General features: G+C 35.9%; 4 protein-coding genes across 4 annotated transcripts; 1 reads left to right on the forward strand and 3 right to left on the reverse strand.

The window, feature by feature from the left end:
• Positions 1-363: 363 nt before the first annotated feature.
• LOC137944338 (protein neprosin-like) lies at positions 364-3,072 on the forward strand. The gene is made up of 7 exons (XM_068789997.1): positions 364-636; positions 821-907; positions 1,001-1,210; positions 1,551-1,700; positions 1,798-1,851; positions 1,933-2,079; positions 2,705-3,072. Exons 1-7 carry the CDS (start codon positions 481-483, stop codon positions 3,065-3,067), a joined length of 1,167 nt encoding a protein of 388 aa, XP_068646098.1. The 5' UTR covers positions 364-480; the 3' UTR covers positions 3,068-3,072.
• Positions 3,073-4,008: 936 nt separating this feature from the next.
• LOC137944535 (protein neprosin-like) lies at positions 4,009-5,721 on the reverse strand. The gene is made up of 5 exons (XM_068790219.1): positions 5,575-5,721; positions 5,312-5,461; positions 4,690-4,743; positions 4,457-4,603; positions 4,009-4,386 (listed from the first exon to the last, which is right to left on the reverse strand). The coding sequence occupies exons 1-5, from the start codon at positions 5,719-5,721 to the stop codon at positions 4,015-4,017; spliced, it is 870 nt and encodes a 289-aa protein (XP_068646320.1). The 3' UTR covers positions 4,009-4,014.
• A 7,084-nt stretch (positions 5,722-12,805) lies between these two features.
• Positions 12,806-15,387, reverse strand: LOC137944822 (protein neprosin-like). The gene is made up of 7 exons (XM_068790583.1): positions 15,194-15,387; positions 14,975-15,061; positions 14,687-14,896; positions 14,174-14,323; positions 13,522-13,575; positions 13,289-13,435; positions 12,806-13,225 (listed from the first exon to the last, which is right to left on the reverse strand). Exons 1-7 carry the CDS (start codon positions 15,347-15,349, stop codon positions 12,854-12,856), a joined length of 1,176 nt encoding a protein of 391 aa, XP_068646684.1. The 5' UTR covers positions 15,350-15,387; the 3' UTR covers positions 12,806-12,853.
• A 1,954-nt stretch (positions 15,388-17,341) lies between these two features.
• On the reverse strand, positions 17,342-18,185 carry LOC137944537 (protein neprosin-like). The gene is made up of 2 exons (XM_068790220.1): positions 18,051-18,185; positions 17,342-17,746 (listed from the first exon to the last, which is right to left on the reverse strand). The coding sequence occupies exons 1-2, from the start codon at positions 18,183-18,185 to the stop codon at positions 17,342-17,344; spliced, it is 540 nt and encodes a 179-aa protein (XP_068646321.1).
• Between the last annotated feature and the right edge of the window lie 2,106 nt (positions 18,186-20,291).

Here is a 20,291-nt window from a genome sequence, read left to right on the forward strand (position 1 = left end):
TTACCTATTCAATTATTGGCCAATTACATCGTTCTTGAGGGGATCGGATTTACTGAAACAAAAAAAAAGTAAAGAGTGAAGGGTCTTTGAAGAAGATCGACATGAACGATCAACTGAACTTCAGCTTTCATTTTGCTGATGTTTCTGTTAATTGAAGTACCTTGATTCATATTCAAAATCATGTAGCAGGCCTCTCACCAGAGCAGAAGCGTTTGTGATTTAGTCGTTTTCTATTATTTGGATAAAAAGGTTAAGCTTTATATTTACACCAAGCTGTTTAAGAGAATCATTTAAATACAAAATGAGGTGGCACTAGGCAGTATCATTTAATTCTTCAGTAACGTAAGACTTTGAGGAATTTATTACACTGCAGAAGGAAGCTACTTGTAGAACTCAACCTGAGCACAACCACCTTTTGTTTAACAGAAAAAAAGTTTGAGCTGTATAAATATCTCTCTGGGGTCTAGATGACTAAAATCCATGGCTCTGATGGGCACAATCGTTGTGTTTTCTCTAGTAGCTTCTGCTATGATTGTCACGAGCAATGGAGCTCAAGAGAAGTTGTCTGTAGAGGAAGATTTGGAGTTGGAGAGGCAGATGAAGATTCTCAATAAACCAGCCGTCAAGACCATTAAGGTAGGGTCCTCCATGAAGAAGTTTGATTTTCTTGATGAAATTTGAGAGTATTTGCATTAGGTGATGTTTAGTGTTTTCAGTATTCTGACCTCACAAATCACCTCTATAGTTTTCATTTTCCTAGTTGGGGATGAAAGTGAGATTTTTCCGTTGTTGTTGAATGTGTGTTTTGTGATTGCGGCAGACTGAATATGGAGATATATTTGACTGCGTTGATATCCACAAGCAGCCAGCTTTTGATCATCCCTTGCTCAAGAATCACAAACTTCAGGTCTCTCTCTCTCTCTCTCTCTCCAGTTTTTTCCCTGTTCTTGATCTATTTGTTGCTATACGTCATTGATCTGTTACTGTTCTCTCCATACAGACGAGCCCTTCTTTCATCCCAGAAGCACGAAAACAGGGAGCTCCATCAATGGCTACAACTGCAATGATAGGGCTACCTGATGGAGGTTGTCCTCAAGGATCTGTCCCAATAAGGAGAATCCAAAAGCAAGAGCTGAAAAACGCCAGAATGTTTTTCAATTACAGCAATGAAGCCACCATGCCGACTGCAAACCACCCTGGTGCAGCCTATGTAAGTACATTTTTTTTTATGACATAGGAAATCTCACGCATAAAATTTAATAAAATGAATTTCTATCATATATCATGAAATTCATAATCAGAATGTAAATGGAAGAATGAAACCTTACTTTTACCCATGACGATCAAATTCCAGAAGTTGCAGAAGAGCATCTCGTCTATTCATAAGCTCCTCGATGGAGAAGTCATAGACTGCCGCTACTAAACTAGATTCGTATTTCATAAACCCCTCGAGTGGTTACAACTGCCTATTATCCCGACATCTAAAAATCTCTTCTTCTTGCATTCAACTTTAAATGAAGGATTTAAGTAAATTTCATTAATTTTTTCAGAGTTCAACTGTAAGATGGCGTGGGAATGAGAAGCTGTATGGTACTAGGTTTCTTTCCAACGTATGGGGGCACCAGCTTAAGGAAGACCAATGCAGTTCTGCATGTACTTGGGTACAAAATGGATGTGATAGCATTAACGCTGGATGGATGGTAACTTTCTCTCAGCCTTAGTACATTAAAAACAAGTTTAAGACTTTCATATGTATATTTTGCATTTATTAATTTGAGATTATGTATCAAAACTCAGGTAAGTCCAAATCTTTTTGGCGATAGTCGAACTCGGTTGTTCATCTATTGGACTGTAAGTTCCTAAACAATCTTGTTTAGTGTTGTCTTAAGGCTTTTGTTATGAAACTGAGTTTTCCCTCCTGCAATTAAACAGGCGGATTGCTACAAAAAGACTGGATGCTACAATACATTTTGCCCTGGATTTGTGCAGATTGACACTGAAATGCCTCTTGGTGCTTTTATACGCCCTCTCTCTAACTACGAGGGTTCCCAGTTTGATATCCAACTAGATGTATTCAAGGTAACCAAAGAATTTCCACATTAACTAGTTTGGAACAGACCCTTGAGGTCTGTTCGGAACCCCATGGAAAAGAAAATAAAATGAGAATTTGATTATTATCACATTTTTACTAACTATTTTGGAAATAATAATAGTCAAATTCTCGTTTTCTTTTCTTTTCATTTATACTTATTCACGTACCCTTGATATTCATGCATACACTCTATTTTACTATACTGATTATGTGGAAAGACATGATCTCAACCATTTAAAAAAGAAAAAAACCGACTTCAGATTGAAGTAGGTCCCTCCCTTGGAATTCACTACTAAGGGCCACCTGTAGTCCCTATTATTGTGGGGTGGGGAGGTTTCTCCTATGACAATGCAAGAAGGTAGGGGGAAGGGGGAGCCCTAATACATTCTGGTTAATCGTATTGTATAATACTTGATAATCCATTACGCCTCAAAATTCTACACCTACCACCTAATACTCGATATATACTAAGGATATAGACAATACTATAGCCATTATTTATGTTGTTTACAACAAAAAAAAATCTAAATTAGCTAATGTAGATTAGCTAATCTGGTTTATCAAAGCAATATTCCACCGTTTAACTTCAGTGTTTGTTCATTCTTGTGGTAGGATCTGAGTAGTGATGGAACTTGGTGGCTGGTCTATAATGGAATCAGGCCTGTGGGGTACTGGCCAATGGAGCTCTTCTCCAAATTACCAGATCATGCAGAGACCATGGCATGGGGAGGATACGTGTATGGACCCAAAGCCAGACCCAGCCCTCCCATGGGCAGCGGCTACTTTGCACATTTTGGCTATGGGAGGGCTTGTTTCTTCAGAAATATTCAGTTGATGGACAATTTCAGGGCATTCTATGACCCCCAAGAGGGCAATCTTCGTTATGGTTCTAATAGCCAATGTTATGACTGGTCAGGTTCATGTGAAGATGGAAGTTGGGGGTGTGGTTTGTACTTTGGGGGCCCTGGCTGTTAAAGAAATTTAATATAATGAAGAGAAAACTTATCCATTATTTGAACACTTGTGGTTTATCTTCCAAATTGAGTGAAATTTATTTTTTTAATTCTTTGATTGGACCGGCTTTTTCGATTTTTATTGTAACATTAGAGCTTCATTAGAGCTTAATGCTCTAAACCAAGCCCTCATGCCTCTATTTATAGTTGAAATGTGAAGATTACAATATCAATAATACCCTTTGAGCTACACCTCTTAAGAAGAAAAAAACCATTAAAGGGCATACACCAATTTCTACAATTACAAAAGGCATGGTACCTCTTATTGGAGTTAGTTTCATTTACCATAATGTCACTCTACACATGTAGGTGTTTTTTAACATTCGATAAGAGGGGATAAGTCATTTGTTTGTCCTCCCTACCAGAAGAAAGCGAATTAGGCTTTCATATACATTCTAAGAAAACGTTCACAAAATTATTGTCCTATTGTTCAACACTACTTCTAATTTCCTCCTCAGAACTGGGTGAACCTAAAGAGGCATCTTTTGATTAGTCTATTTCGTTATCAAATCGAAATACAAGGAAGGCCCCAAAATTTTCTTTATATGTGGTAACCTAATATAACTAAGGTTTATGTAAATTACCCGAATTATTCATTGTTATTGACTTAACCAAATTTGAGCACAAAACTCCAAGACTCGATAATGTTAAAACAACACATCATTCCTAATTAACACAATAAAAAGGTAAGATTTAGAGAAATTCACAAATGCTTAGATAAATGCTTCAACATAATAAATCATAGTAGAATTAGTCTAAGCAAGCTAAGAAAACGGTAACAACTAACAATGTCAATCGACGATAATTATCATAACTCGTAAACTAAGTTTTGTAAAAAACAATGTTTAGAGAATCCAATTTTTGAGCAATTTATTCCTCATTGTATGAAACCTTATTTGCCAAACTAAGTCAAAGAGGACGACAAGTAGGCCCTCCAAAGTAAACAAAAAGCCCCCAATCTTTATTTCCTATAGAGCCTGTCTCAAGACCATAGCAACGAGTATGAGCATGAGAGAGATATTTGTCTCGAGGAGTGTAGAATGCCCTATACATGTCCATTAATTTAATCCCTCTAAAGAAGCAACCCACCCCATAGCCTTCATATGGGAAATAGCCACTACCCATTGCAGGGCTGGGTCTATCAGTAGGACCATAAACGTATCCTCCCCATGCCATTGCTTCTGAATAACTTGATAAATTGGTTAATAGTTCACTTGGCCAATACCCAATTGGTTTGTCTCCTCCATGGACTAGCCACCAATCGCCCCCACTGCTCAAATCCTAAAACCATTACACCATGAGGACACATTGAGATGTTTGAAATAGGAGTAAGATAGAAACACCTTCTTACCTTGAAGAGATCAAGTTTTACTTTATATTGGGGTCCATTGTGTACAGAAAGAGGTCTTAGCTCCGTACCAAGAGGGAATTCAGTGTCAATTTGCACAAAACCGGGGCAAAACATGTTGAAGCATCCAGTCTTTTTATAGCAATCTACCTGTTTAGTGTCATTAGGGATTCTAAACATTATTTGAATAGATAATAGTAAAATACAACAAGAAATAACTTCAGTTGGGAACTTACGGTCCAATTGATGAATAATCGACTTTTACTATCACCAAAAAGATCAGGGTTTACCTGAATTGTGAAACAAAAATTTAGATAAGCAAGATCTAAATATATAACAAGGATCGCGACAGTTAAAAGAAAAATAAAAGTTAAATAGCTTATGAAGATGAGTTTTTTATTGTTCCAATTGAAAATAATATAAAAAATATTAGAAGATATGAGGTAATTATAGTGTCATTGATGTAATCAGTTTACGTTTTCTGTCTCTTATTCACTCTTACTAAGGTGAAAGGTATTGTTATAATATTAGTACTTTTGATATCTATAAATACATCTTCGATAACCCTATTATTCCTCATCTTTTCTTCAAATTCGTCACTCTTCCTCTTCTCCTCCTAAAACCTTCTCCTCTTAATCCTCTTTTACCGTGATTATAAATCATGAAATCCCAAATTTCAACAAAAAAATATACAAAAAATAAACGAAAAAAATAAAATTATTTGAAAAATGAAAATATTTTTAATACAAAATTAATTATAAAAGAAAATTAATTTTTTCTATAATTGTTTTCTTATAATCGCATAAATAATCCCTAACTTAGAAATAGTAAATGTGTGTAAGGGAGAGAGAAAGTTACAATCCATCCGGCATTAATAAAGTCACAACCATGTAGAATCCAAACATTTGAAGCACTGAACTGTCCTTTGTCAACCTGTAGCCCCCATACATTGAGAGCAAACCTTGTTCCATATGCCTTCTCCTTCCCACGCCATTTTAAAATTGCAACCTGAAAACTTAATTAAAGAAAGGTAATTTTCAAATATGACAAAGGGGGAGGAGCCTCGATCTCCCATCAGTTATTCCAAACAGACCCCAAAGAAGATAAAAATCTGAACGTACATTGCCAGCATAAGGCGGTTTTGCAGTGGGCGTGATGACTTCTCTGTTGTAGTTGAAAAATATTTTGGCTTTCACCAGTTCGTTCTTCGTGGTTCTCCTTATTGGAATATATCCTTCAGGGCAACCACCATCAGGCAACCCTATCATTGCAGATTTGGCCATCGATGCTGCTTCTTCTTCTGGTTTCTTTGGCATGAAAGAAGGTCTCTTCTGCACGTAGATAAGAATTAGAATCAGTAACAGGAAAGAGAGAGTGAGTAAGAGAGAGAGAGGGAGAGAAAGAGAGACCCGAAGTTTGTGATTCTTGAGCAAGGGATGATCAAAAGCTGGCTGTTTGTAGATATCAACACAATCAAATATGTCTCCATTTTCAGTCTGCAGCAATCACAAAATCAACACCATATTCTTTTAAACCTAACCAGGAAAACGAAAGCCTATGGATGAGGTATGAAACTGTTAAGAAACGCAAAGCTCTTCATGAAGAACATATCCTACCTTAATCGTCTTCACTGATGGCTTGTTAAGGATCTTCAGCTGCTTCTCCAACTCCAAATCTTCTTCTCTAGATAACTTCTCTTGACCTCCATTACTATCGACAATCAGAGCCAGTACTAGAAGAGAAAATACAACTACAGAATCCTTCAGACCCATGAATCTCAGTCCTTTTCTCTGCTGCTCATATCAAGAGAAAGCTATTATACTGTTCAACTGGGTGGTTTTCTTTCATTCAGAAATAAAAGAGTTGAACTTTACGCTTTCTCCAATGCTATAACTGTTTTCTCTTGTACACTTGGACAATTAACTATTCTAAGTGTAGCTTTCCTTGGTGAAGTGTAATAAATGCCCCAGGTTTTCGTTACAGAATAAATTAATGATAATGCCACCTCATTAGCGGTAGGGGTGGCACCGAGCCAAACTGGCTCGCAAACCGTTTGAACTCCGTTCGAAAAAAGTTTGGCTCAGTTCAATTTTTAATTGAGCTCGGTTCGAGCTCAAACTTGAAATAAGGCTCATTAAGTATAACAAGCCAAACTCGAGATTTTCCAAGTTCAGCTTGTTAGCTCGTGAACCGATTTGTTAGTATAGATTTTTTTACAAAAATATCTTTTACTCTAATTATTCTCTTCAATTTCTTCTTTAGTTGGTTGATTGTTGCTCTTATTTACCTTAAAGACGATCAATAGTTCAGCCCTTTTAGATTCCTCAACATCTGATGTTGTTGTCTGTCAATGAAATAAACACTATTGATGGAGGTATTTATTTTTTATTTTAGGTCTATTAAGTTATTATACATTAATATGTTCCATTACAAAATCTTTAACTTCTCTATGACAACTTGCAATTCAATGGTACTAAGTTCATCACAATATTTTTTTTTTAATTTTTATAATTTTAAATGTAGGTTAAAGATCGAACCGACACGTACTCGAGCTCAAACTCAGTTAAAAATTTTGGACTTGAGATCAATTCCAATTTTAAACTCGAGCTCGAACATATGAAGGTTTGAGCTTGGCTCGGCTTGGCTCGGCTCGATGCCACCCCTAATTAGTGGTTAATGACCTCAAAATGAGAAAATTAGCACATAAGATTTGGGAGGGGCGGGGCTGAACATACTCTAGGATTGGGCATCAATTCCAAATCAATCATAATTTAGAGTTAGAGTATTTCTTTTAGGGTATAAAGAGCTTTCTAAAAGGCCCCAAATTCTCCACGAATTTAAATGAATTATACTAGGAATAAAATAAAAATAATTTTTAAAAATAAAAAAGAGAGAAGATTGGGCTGAACTTTCTGTTTTGGACTAAGCGTAGAACTCAGGCTGAGCTCAACCACCTTCTTTCGTTTAACAGAAAAAGAGTTGAGTTATGTAAATATTTCTCTGGGGTCTAGATGATTAGTGAAAGACTCAAATCCATGGCTCTGATGGGCACAATAGTTGTGTTTTCTCTAGTATCTTCTGCTCTGATTGTCATGAGCAATGGAGCTTAAGAGAAGTTGTCTAGAGAGGAAGATTTGGTGTTGGAGAGGTAGATGAAGATTCTCAATAAGCTAGCCGTCAAGACCATTCAGGTAGAGTCCTCCATGAAGAAGTTTACTTTTCTTGATGAAATTTGAAATTGAGATTTTTCCTTCGTTGTTGACTGTAGTGTTTTGTGATTGTCACAGACTGATCTCTCTCTCTCTCTCTCTCTCTCTCTCTCTCTCTCTCTCTCTCTTATAGAGAAAACTTCATTGATCTGTTATTGTTCTCTATCCATACAAATGATCCCTTCTTTCATCCCAGAAGCACCAAAATAGGGAACTCCATCAAAGGCTACAACTGCAATGATAGGGCTACCTGATGGAGGTTGTCCTCAACTAGGGGTGGCATCCAACCGAGCCAATTCTCGAGTGGCTCCAGCTCAGCTCGGTTCCTGCTCGGTTCAATTCGATTTATCTAGATCTCGAATCGAGTTCGAGATCTAAATCAAGCTCATTTAAGTTAACGAGCCGAGCTCAAGTGAACCATGGTTCGGTTCAGAAGCTCGCGATCCGGCTCGTTAACTTAATGAGGGCCCGAGCGACTTCAAATCTGCATCTGTTTCATTATTCGGAACCGGGGAAGCAGGATAGTCGGGATTCAGTAGTAGTTCACGAGCGAGTGAAAATGGGGATTTGGGGCTTGGAAAGATTGGAAGGAAATCAATTGCTAGCGAGAAAAATCGGAATGCAATTTGCTCCTTTAGGTAAGTTTTGGTTTTTTATTTAATTTCATCTTCTTATTCTTCATTCTTCCTCTTCAATTTCTTCTTCTGATCTTCTTCCTCGTTGATGGAAGTGATGGAACAGAGGTATGTTCTTTTATTCTTTATCTTCTATTTTTTTTTATTGTCAAATAAATAGTGATTTTTTTTCATGATAACTGTTTATCTTCTGTTTCAAGAGCTTCTTCCTATTCTCGGAGTTAATGGCTCTCACCGTACTGTTGACAAATTTGGAAGTGGATTCCATCAAGTAGAAGGTAAAAGAGAATCAAGATAAGGAAATAGGGGTGAACTGGGCAGAGAATTTTTTTTTCTCAAACAAGGTATAAAACTCGATTTTATATTCATTTGTCTTTTGTTGATGACATTTGAAGCTTCTTCCGAGGGATTGAATTATAGTTTTTTTTTTCACCATAACATATTTTCATTACCAAACAAAAGCTCCTCTATTCGTAGTGAGATTTCTGCTATGAATTCCATTATTCTTTTTTCAGGTTTAGTACCTGCTTCATTCTTTTTCTGAACACTGCAACTTGTTTCGATCAGGTAAGTGAAAACTTTCGTTTGCGGGCCTTATTGATGTTGCATTCTTTTTGGACTCTTAATTTTTTTCTCAATCGTTCTCACGTATTCAAAAAAAAATTTTACACCTTATGTTATGAGTTTTTTTTGTACTATAGTTGTACTGCTATGTTTTTTTTTCCGAAGGACTGAATTATTGTTCTCTTCACCGAAACATATTTTCATTACCGAACAAAAGCTCCTCTGATCATAGTGAGGCATCTGTTATGAATTTCCTTTTTTTCAGTTTCTGATCTTGAGTTGCGAAAGGCTGGTTTGGTGTCTTGTGAAGGTCCAACAATGTATTGTGGAGATAATGCTACTAGACAATAATAAGTTTTATACATAATTATGCAGTTTTTGTGAATAATTTTATGCAGGGTTAATGTACAAAGGTTATACCCAATTTTAGGTAAAATGGATATATAATTTTATATACAGTTTATTTGACATGTATTTTATGTAAATTTTTAAATGTAGTTTGGAGCTCGAACTCAGTAAAAATTATTGGGATCAAGCTCTATTATAATTTTAGGCTCAAGGTTAGGCTCGGCTCGAGCTCAAGTTCGAAATATTTAAATCAAACCCAACTCGAACATAAGCAGGTTCAGGCTCGGCTCGATTCGATGCCATCCCTAACCTCAATGATTTGTCCCAATAAGGAGAACCCAAAAGCAAGAGCTGAAAAATGCCAGAATGTTTTTCAACTACAACAATGAAGCCACCATGCCGACTGCAAACCAGCCTGGTGCAACCTATGTAAGTACATTTTTTTATGACATAGGAAATCTCATGCATAAAATTTAATAAAATGAATTTCTATCATACATCATGAAATTCATAATCAGAATGTAAATGGAATCATGAAACTTTACCTCTAGTCATGGGACTCAAATTCCAAAAGTTACAAAAGAGCGTCTCGTCTATTCAGAAGTTCCTCAATGGAGAGCAAACTATCATTGCTAAACCAGATCTGTATTTCATAAACCCCTCTTTTCCTATAAAAAAAAGGAGTTGTTACAGCGGAACACTATCCTTACATCTAAGGGAATAATAGATCAAACTAAAAATAGGGAACTGCTAGCATAAAAGAGTTAAAAATAAAGTCACTCTTTTCTCTTTTTGTTTTAGTTCTTGTAGAAAGCAAAACAATACAAATTCTATACATTTTGCTTTGAGATTAAGAACATGTTTTATATGACAATAAACTTCCAAAAACCTCTTCTTCTCCTGTGACAATGCAAGAAGGTAGGGGGGAGAGGGAGCCCTTTTGTGTACCCTAACATTGATCCCACCACACATAGACCCTCTTTAATATAAAATCAATTTTCCAAGGATACAAATATATCTCTTTATACATAAAATTTTATTAAAATAGATAGAAGGGTACTTAGATTGTAATTTTAATACAAGGTTGCAAAGGCATTGATGCCATATTTTAGGGTATTTGTTACTTGTTTAGGAGGGAAAATATCAATTTTATTTAAATTCTAGTTAATCGTATCGTATAATACTTTACAATCCTTTATGCCTCAAACTCTACACCTACCATCTAATACTTGATATATACCAAAGATATAGACAAGACTACAGCCATTATTAGTGTTGTTTACAAAAAAAAAAAAAAAAATCTAAATTAGCTAATGAAGATTAGCTAATCTGGTTTATGAAAGCAATACTCCACCTTTTAACTTCAGTATTTATTCATTCTCGAGGTAGGATCTGAGTAGTAGGGGAACCTGGTGGCTGGTCTATAATGGAATCAGGTCTGTGGGGTACTGGCCAATGGAGCTCTTCTCCAATTTACACGATCATGCAGAGACCATGGCATGGGGAGGATTCGTGTATGAACCCAAAGCCAAACCCAGCCCTCCCATGGGCAGCGACTACTTTGCAAATTTTGGTTATGGGAGGGCCTGTTTCTTCAAAAATATTCAGTTGATGGACAACTTCAGGGCATTCTATAACCCCCAAGAGGGCAATCTTCGTTATGGTTCTAATAGCAAATGTTATGGCTGGTCAGGGTCATGTGAAGGTGCAAGTTTGGGGTGTGGTCTGTACTTAGGGTCATGTGAATATTGACTATTATTTTGTTCGTGATTTAGTTTTCGTAGGATATAATTAGTCCGACATTTCCTTTTTGAATATCAAATTGTGATATCTTCACCAAATCATTTTGTCTAGAGACCTATATCAAGTTTTACGAACTAAGCATAAGCAAATCTCCTTCATTATGTAGTTTTAGGTGGGGAAGTATAAGTCCCTAGGGACGTGGGCACAGGTTGGATTGAGGTTGGGTTTTTGAAAACCTGAACTTGACCTTGAACCTCAACCCCAAACCCCTATCAAAAACCTTATCCGATCTCCATGTCTGCAACCTTGCAATCCCTACTTTGGTCCATAGTCCTTTTTACCATTCATTTAATTTTATAAAAAAAATTAAAAAATATGTATTATATAAATAAAGAATAATAATAACCTCCTAAAATTAAAGAATTTTCTCTTTTTACTTTTAAATACATATAATTATTTTTTGTTTTAAAAAAGAGTACATAAGTTAATTAGCTTGGATTAGTGTCCCGGTAGTAACTTCAGATTTCTGTCAGCTTTCAACTTAATGCAACTTCCATGTCCTGAAATCTTTGCATGCACAAGCTAGAAATATACACCATCCATGGCGATGATGTCGTCTTCATTTGAATCAAATAGCCTTTTGTCCAGAGAGTCATTTGCTGTTATAACTGCAGTTATATTATCTTTAAGGTTTATTTGAGCTTCAATTACTTCCCAGATATGTCTGCTCTTCATCATATGCAAATTTTGTGACAATGTATGAAACGTTATTCTCCTTTTTCCTTTGAAAAGATCAAAAAAAAATCTTTTAGGATTGCCATTGGACATTTCTTTCTTTATTTTGTCAATGATACCGTGAAAACCTGATCCAATAAACCATCTCGAGGAGATGACTTTCCCACAGCTACGATCTGTCTTAGGAGCTCTCATTTCAAACTGATACCTCTAGTAAAAGTTCAGCTAAGAATATTTACTAAAGTGAAAAAAGTAAAACTTCTCTTTTCTTCTATTTGTTTATATTCTTCTTCTTACACTCTTTCTTCTCCATCTTCTTCTCTTTTTTAATGTTAAAACTTAACTCACTCTGATACCATATAGATTTCTAAGGCCTTCTCATAATGTTTATAAAGGGTTTGGATAAATAGGAGAGAAAGAAGACAAGAGAGGAAAGAGAAGAAGGGAGAAACCCAACTCGTAGGCAAGAAAAAAAACATTAAAGGACTTACGCCAGTTTCTATAATTACAAGGCATGGAACTTCTTATTGGGGTTGTTCCATTACTATAATGTCACTCTACACATGTGGGTATCTTTTAGCATTGGATAAGAGGGGATAAGTCATTTTTTTGCCCTCCCTACTAGAAGAAAGCGAGTTAGGCTTTCATATACATTCTAAGAAAATGTTCACAAAATTATTGTCCTATTGTTCAACACTACTTCTAGGTTCCTCCTCATAATTGGTTGAAACTAGAGAGGTATTTTTTTATTAGTCTATTTCATTATCAAATCAAAATACAAGGCCCCAATATTTACTTTATATGTGGTAACTTAATATAGGTAAGGTTTATGTAAATTACCGAATTATTCACAATTACTGACTTAAACCAAATTTGAACGCAAAACTCCAAGACTCAATAATGTTAGAACAACACATCATTCCTAATTAACAAAATAAAAAAGGTAAGATTTAGAGAAATTCACAAATGCTTAGATAAATGCTTCAACATAATAATTCATAGTAGAATTAGTCTAAGCAAGCTAAGAAAATGGTAACAACTAACAATGTCAATCGACGATAATTATGATAACTCGTAAACTAAGTTCTGCAAAAAACAATGTTGTGAGAATCCAATTTTTGAGCAATTTATTCCTCATTGTATGAAACATTATTTTACAAAGTAAGTCAAAGAGGACGACAAGTAGGCCCTCCAAAGTAAACAAAAAGTCCCCAATCTTTATTTCCTATAGATCCAGGCTTAAGACCATAGCAACGAGTACGAACAAGAGAGAGATATTTGACTGGAGGAGTGTAGAATGCCCTATACATGTCCATTAACTTAATCCCTCTAAAGAAGCAGCCCTCCCCATAGCCATCATATGGGAAATGGCCACTCCCCATTGCAGGGCTGGGTCTATCTGTTGGACCATAGACGTATCCTCCCCATGCCATTGCTTCTGAATAACTTGATAAATTGGTTAATAGTTCACTTGGCCAATATCCAATTGGCTTGTCTCCTCCATAGACCAGCCACCAATCGCCTCCACTACTCAAATCCTAAAAGCATTGCACCATGAGGACACATTTTGAAATAGAAGTAAGATAGAAATAGCTTCTTACCTTGAAGACATCAAGTTTTACTTCGTATTGAGGTCCCTTGTGTACAGAAAGGGGTCCTATATCCATACCAAGAGGGAATTCAGTGTCAATTTGCACAAAACCGGGGCACAACATGTTGACGCATCCAGTATTTTCATAGCAATCTACCTGTGTAGTGTCATTAGGGATTTTAAACGTTATTTGTATAGATAATAGTAAAACACAACAAGAAATAAGTTCAGTTTGGAACTTACAGTCCAATTGATGAATAATCGACTTTTATTATCGCCAAAAAGATCAGGATTTACCTAAATTTTGAAACAAATTTCGATAAGCAAGAACGAAATATATAACAAGATCACTGTAGTTAAAAGAAAAATACAAGTGTACAAAGATGAGTTTTTTATTGTTCGAATTTAAAATAATATAAAAAATGTTAGAAGATATGATGTAATAAATGTTATTGATGCAATTAATTTACGTTTTCTGTCTTTTATTCACTCTTACTAAGGTGAAAGGGTATTCTCTTAATATTAATACTTTTGATATATATAAATACAACTTAAGGGGGAGAGTTTGGACTATGTCCATAACTCTATTCTTCCTCCTCTTTTATCCGAATTCGTCATTTTTCCTCTTCTCCTCCTAAAACCATCTCTCCTCAACTCTTCTTCTTCTTCTCACCCCTTAATCCTCTTCTATTATGATTATACATCATGAATCAATAAAAAATATACCAAAAAAATAAAATTATTAGAAAAGAATTTATCTACCAAATGAAAATATTTTTCAATACAAAATCAGTTATAAAAGAAAATTAATTTTTCTATCATTTTTTTCTTATAATTGCATAAGCAAAACCTAACTTAGAAATAGTAAATGTGTGTAAGAGAGAGAGAAAGTTACCATCCATCCGGCATTAATAATGTCACAACCACGTCGAATCCAAACATTTGAAGCACTGAATTGTCCTTTGTCAACTTGTAGCCCCCATACATTGAGAGCAAACCTTGTTCCATATGCATTATCCTTCCCTTGCCATTTTAAAACTGCAATCTGAAAAGATAACTAAAATTTTTAGACGGGTAATTTTCAAATATTACAAAGGAGGAGGGAGCTCGATCCCCCCATCATTTATTCCAGCTAAGTTCCTCTCCTCCCTCCCCCTTGAAGTAGAAGAGAAAGAACACAGATAATTTTTGCTTAAAATAAGTAGAAGCTTAATTATATTTCGTTAACAAGTAATTGTACTATATATTCCTTTGATTTCAGACGTTAGGGGTCTGTTTGGAACACTAGAAAATAAAATAAAATGAGAATTTGATCATTATTATTCTAAAAAATAGTTAATGAAATGATTTTTTTTTTTGTTTTCTTTTTCCATGGACGAACCCTAGAGAAAATAAAATCTGGACGTACATCGTTAGTATAAAGCGGTTTTGCAGTTGGCGTGATGACTTCTCTGTTGTGGTTGAAAACTATTCTGGCTTTCAGCAGTTCGTTCTTCGTGGTTCTCCTTATTGGAATATATCCTTCAGGGCAACCACCATCAGGCAACCCTATCGTTGCAGATTTGACCATCGATGCAGCTTCTTCTTCTGGTTCCTTTGGCATGAAAGAAGGCCTCTTCTGCACGCAGATAAGAATTAGAATCAGTAACAGGAACGAGAGAGTGAGTAAGAGAGAGAGAGGGAGAGAAAGAGAGACCCGAAGTTTGTGATTCTTGAGCAAGGGATGATCAAAAGCTGGCTGTTTGTAGATATCAACACAGTCAAATATGTCTCCATTTTCAGTCTGCAGCAATCACAAAATCAACACAACATTATTCTTTTAAACCTAACCAGGAAAACGTAAGCCTATGGATGTGGTTTGTGAGGTCTGAAACTGTAAAGAAATGCAAAGCTCTTCATGAAGAACATATCCTACCTTAATCGTCTTCACTGCTGGCTTGTTAAGGATCTTCAGCTGCTTCTCCAACTCCAAATCTTCTTCTCTAGATAACTTCTCTTGACCTCCATCACTATCGACAATCAGAGCAAGTACTAGAAGAGAAAATACAACTACGGAATCCTTCAGACCCATGAATCTCAGTCCTTTTCTCTGCTGCTCATACCAAGAGAAAGCTATTATACTGTTCAACTGAGTAGTTTTTTTTCGTTCAGAAATAAAAACGTTGAACTTTACGATTTCTCCAATGCTAAAACTGCTTTCTCATTGGTGTAGCTTTCCTTGGTGAAATGTAATAAATGCCCCATGTTTGCGTTACAGAATAAATTAATGATAATGCCACCCCATTAGCTGTAGGGGTAGCACCGAGCCAAATTAGCTCACAAACCGTTTGAGCTTGGCTCGAAAAAAGTTTGGCTCAACTCAGTTTTTACTTGAGCTTAGCTCGACCTCAAACTTGAAATAAATCTAGTTAAATATAACAAGTCAAACTTGAGATTTTTCAAGCTCGGCTTGTTAGCTCATGAGCCAATTTGTTTGTATAGATTTATTTTTTATGAAAATATCTTTTACTCTAATTGTTTTAGTCAATTTCCTCTTAAATTGGTCAATAGTTGCTCTTATTTACCTCAAACCTCAAAGATGATCGATAGTTCAGCCCTTTTGGGTCCCTCAACATCTAATGTTGTTGTTTGTCAATGAAATAAACACTATTAATAGAGGTGTTTTATCCTTCTTTTATGTCTATTAAGTTATTTATTATACATTCGCATGTTCCATTGCAAAGTCTTTGAATTCTCTACGACAATTTGCAGTTCAATGGTATTAAGCCCATCACAATATTTATTTATTATTTATTATAATTTTAAATATAGGTTAAAGCTCAAACCGGCATGAGCTTGAGCTCAAACTTGGTTAAAAATTTTGAATTCGATCCCGATTCCAATTTTAGGCTCGAGGCTAAGCTTGAGTTTGAACATATGAAGGTTCAAGCTTGGCTCAACTCGGTGCCACCCCTAATTAGCGGTTAATGATCTCAAAAATTAGAAAATTAGCCCTGAAGATTTGGGAGGGGCTAGATTGAACTTACTCTAGGATTGGGCATCAATTCTAGATCAATCATAATTTAGAGTCAGAGTATCTCTTTTAGAGTATGGAGAGCTTTCTAAAAGGCCCCAAATTCTCCAAGAATTTAAATGAATTCTAGTGGGAGGAAAATAAAAATAATTTTTAAAAATAAAAAGAGAGAGAAGAGGCCACTCATCCTCATAATATCTTATATTTTTCGTGCAATAAAAAGAATTATTTTAAGGCTGTAGTGCTTAGTAGTTTGAACTTGTCTGAATTTGAGTGAGGGATGAACCCCATATGCAACTCCATACAAGTACATATAAACGATATTGAATCTAGAAAAGGCAATCCTGAGCATAATCCCACATGATTGAGTTCAAATTTTAACATCAACATGGAAATATATGAGACCAAAAAGCTAACTAGAATTGGTACAAATTTCACTCAAACTATTTGTATCTATTTCTATTGACCAGGCTTTGGTTCACTTGCTAATGGCTAATGAGAGGCATCTACTTCCTTAGTCATTTTCTTCTACTTTTCTTATTAAGGCTGCTCATAGTGAATTGGACAAGAAATCCTTAATAATCCATTAAGGGTTTGTTTGGAACCCTAGAAAATAAAATGAGAATTTGACTATTATTATTCCTAAAAATAGTTAGTAAAAATTAGATAATAATCAAATTCTTATTTTCACTAAGTATTTCAGGGATAATAATGATCAAATTTTCGTTTTCTTTTCTTTTCCATGGGGTTCCAAACAAACCCTAAGGAGATCCAGTTTACACCATTAATCCAATTGAAAGATTACAAAATCGGTTATGAATATGAAATCAGAGTAATTAAAAAACCGAGATTGCAGCCCTTCTAATCTCACACAAATCAATTTCTTTTATTTTATTTTATTTTTTTATTTGAAAATTGTCCTCTTTATTATTACTTCAACATGAATACAATTCATTCAAGCAGTCAAAAGATATGGTCTAAATAACCTCAGTTATAAATTTTTAAACTCAATTCTTCAAAACAAAAGATAACTCAATCTTATGAACCCAGTCAAGGATTTTGAGCTGCTCCAATGGTGTCTTTGTCATGAAGAAGACAACCAGGCCCTCCAAAGAGCAAAGAACATCTCCAGTTCTCATCTAGAAACCCAGCTACAATACCATAGCATGGACTTTCAGAACCAAAAGAGAGATCTTCACGCTGGGGATCATAGAATGCCCTATACATGTCCATTAGCTGAATCTTCCTGAAGTAACAAGCCCTCCCAAAGCCTTTGAAGGGGAAATAGCTACTACCCATTGGAGGGCTGGGTCTGTCTTTAGGGCCATAGGCATATCCTCCCCATGCCATATTCTCTGCATGACTCGATAAATTAGTGAACAATTCCTCAGGCCAATACCCCACAGGCTTGTCCCTTCCAAAGACCAACCACCAGGTTCCCCCACTGCTCAAATCCTATCATAACAATGACATTCTTAAAAAAAATGTTAAATAATAAAGAAGATAGCTTTTCACAAATAAGAACAAGAGCTAGGCAGATGTAACTCATGTTGGCATGAGTTGTCTTCCGAGAAATCAGAGGAGGAAATCCGTCATGGTTATCCTCTGAGAGATTATAGGAGGAAATCTATGTAAACATGATTATCAACTCATTTTTGTTATCAATCTACACAAGGATAACTTAATTATATAGTCCTTAAGCTATGAATAATTTCATTTAAGAAAGTAAAGATATGATTAATTTAGAAAATTTTCATACCTTGAAGACATCTAGTTGTATCTCATATTGGGGCCCTTCATATTTTGAGGCAGGTTCAATAATACTACCAAGAGCTATTTGACTGTCAGTTTGAACAAAACCAGAGCAAACTGTGTTGATGCATCCTGTCTTCATGTAGCAATCTGCCTGCTTATTGCACAGGATAATACATCTATTAGAGGGATAATAACTACTCCGAAACAAAGTGAAAATAATCCACTTACAGTCCAGCCAACAAATAATCTAGTTCGAGAATCGCCAAAAAGACTTAGCAACAGTTGGAGCACGACTTACAGTTCTTTCTGAAACAAAACTTGGCTTCATCTGAAATCAGGTACTCTCATTGTAAGAAGCAGAACACACTGCTGTATTGATTAATCTCAGAGAAAAAGGGGAGCGAGTGACCTATGGTTCCTGACCAATGGATAATCAAAAGCAGGCAGCTCGTGTGTATCAAACACAGTCAAAGAAGTTCCCGTTTCAGTCTGAATCCACCATTAGAATTTGAAACCAAGAAAAACCCATTACAGATTCTACTGGAAATTTTCTTTTGAACTCCTAAAAACCTTAAACGCTTCTACTGGAATCACTTTAACTCATTTTTATGGTCTTTACTGCAGGTTTATTAAGAATCTTTAGCTGCCTCTCCAGCTCCAGATTTATCCTACATACTTCTTTCTTCCTGTTACTCCACTGCTTCTTAAAGTAAGGAAACAAAGAAAACCACCAACAACTTCATGTCCCCTAAAGCCATGGATGACTGGATTCTGTCTTCTTCTTTTGCTGAGGAGCAAAACCTTTATCTGGGTTCTGGTGTTATCTTTGTGCTCTTTGGACCTGGTTTCTTTTTTCTCTTGTTCTTAGCGAGTCCTCTAACTCGCTCCCAGTCCTGGACTCCGGAAAATCGGCCCAACTCGGTTGGTTCCCCATAATTGGGATAAAATATTAGATAAAAATGACCCAGACCAGCACCCACGACGTACCTCGTCTTCATTGCGAGGCCTGCTTACCCGATTTTTTACCTCTTTCTACATTCCTTGAGGTTCTGTAGATCTGCGCGGAGTTCTCCGTTCTCCTTCCCGATATAACAATAGGTGAGAGCCATTCATTTTCACGTAACTGAAGGCCGATCTGCATAGACGAGATACAAGGTGTCGAAACTGCGGCAGTCTTCTGTATTCCTTCTTCTGCTGAGCTTTTAGTTTATACTAATTGAGGTTTTTTTTGCCGGTTTAGTTTTCTCTGTTCCAAAGAACGAAATTCTTCGATTTTTGTTTGCTCTCTTATGTACTGTTGGACTTCGTAGTCGGACTGGGTGCTTAGTTCCGCGAATATGCTGGTGGGTGTGTTCATATATTGTGATTTGGGAGCTGGGGGGTTAAGCATATGATTTGGCTAAGATGTAACTTTGAATTTACTCCCAAATAGAAAGCTTTTGGTGATTTTGATAATTAATGGTTTCTTGGGACCAACTAGATTGGAGGGAATTCTGTGTGAACTGTGAGAATGACTAGTAAAATATGTTTACTAGAAATTCTTGTTAACATGTAGGCCTCTGCTAGTGAGAGAAATAAGTTTTATGCTTAAAGCATAAGCTGTAAATTACTTGAATTGTTCTGTTAGTAATTGTGCGTATGAAGTTAGTAATTATGTGAATAGTTCTGTAAATAACAAGGTTTCTGTAACGCTGCTTGTTCTTAGGTCCATGCTCAACTTATGCTGAGAATTTACAAAATAGATACATTTTTGTTTCTCAAAACAAAAACAAAAAAAAAAAGGTTTTTTCTTCACCTGTTTGATACTGTTATTGCATGCTGATCCATGGCGTAATATGCTATGCATACTCACAAGAAAACTCTATCCAACCAAGTTTTGTTTTTCTTTAGTTTCTTACTTTGACGAAACTATAAAGTTACTTGGGATGTTCAGAGTTAAGTAGACATGACCAACCTGCCGGCTGCCAGCTTCATATTTTCAGCTCCCTGTTGCACAAGTTGCCTTTCTTTCACAGTATATTTGGAATTTTATCCAGTTTGGAAGCTTACGAAGTTTCTGGTTTGATGTAGAACACACCCAAAACTTCAAAACACCTTTGCTGCTGTTCTTAATATGGATGCTAAGGTTGACAGTAGTACAAAAAGAATGTCTCCATGTGATGTGGAAGCACTAAAGAGGTGCTTAGAGGAACACAAGGGGGACTACGTGAAATGTCAATCCCAGATTGAAGCATTCAAATCCTCT

This window comes from Aristolochia californica, unplaced genomic scaffold (assembly GCF_029961685.1).
Source record: "Aristolochia californica isolate CCGP_79_NKW_82.1479 unplaced genomic scaffold, dmAriCali1.0.hap1 SCAF_11, whole genome shotgun sequence".
In the NCBI taxonomy this organism is placed as follows: Eukaryota; Viridiplantae; Streptophyta; class Magnoliopsida; order Piperales; family Aristolochiaceae; genus Aristolochia; species Aristolochia californica.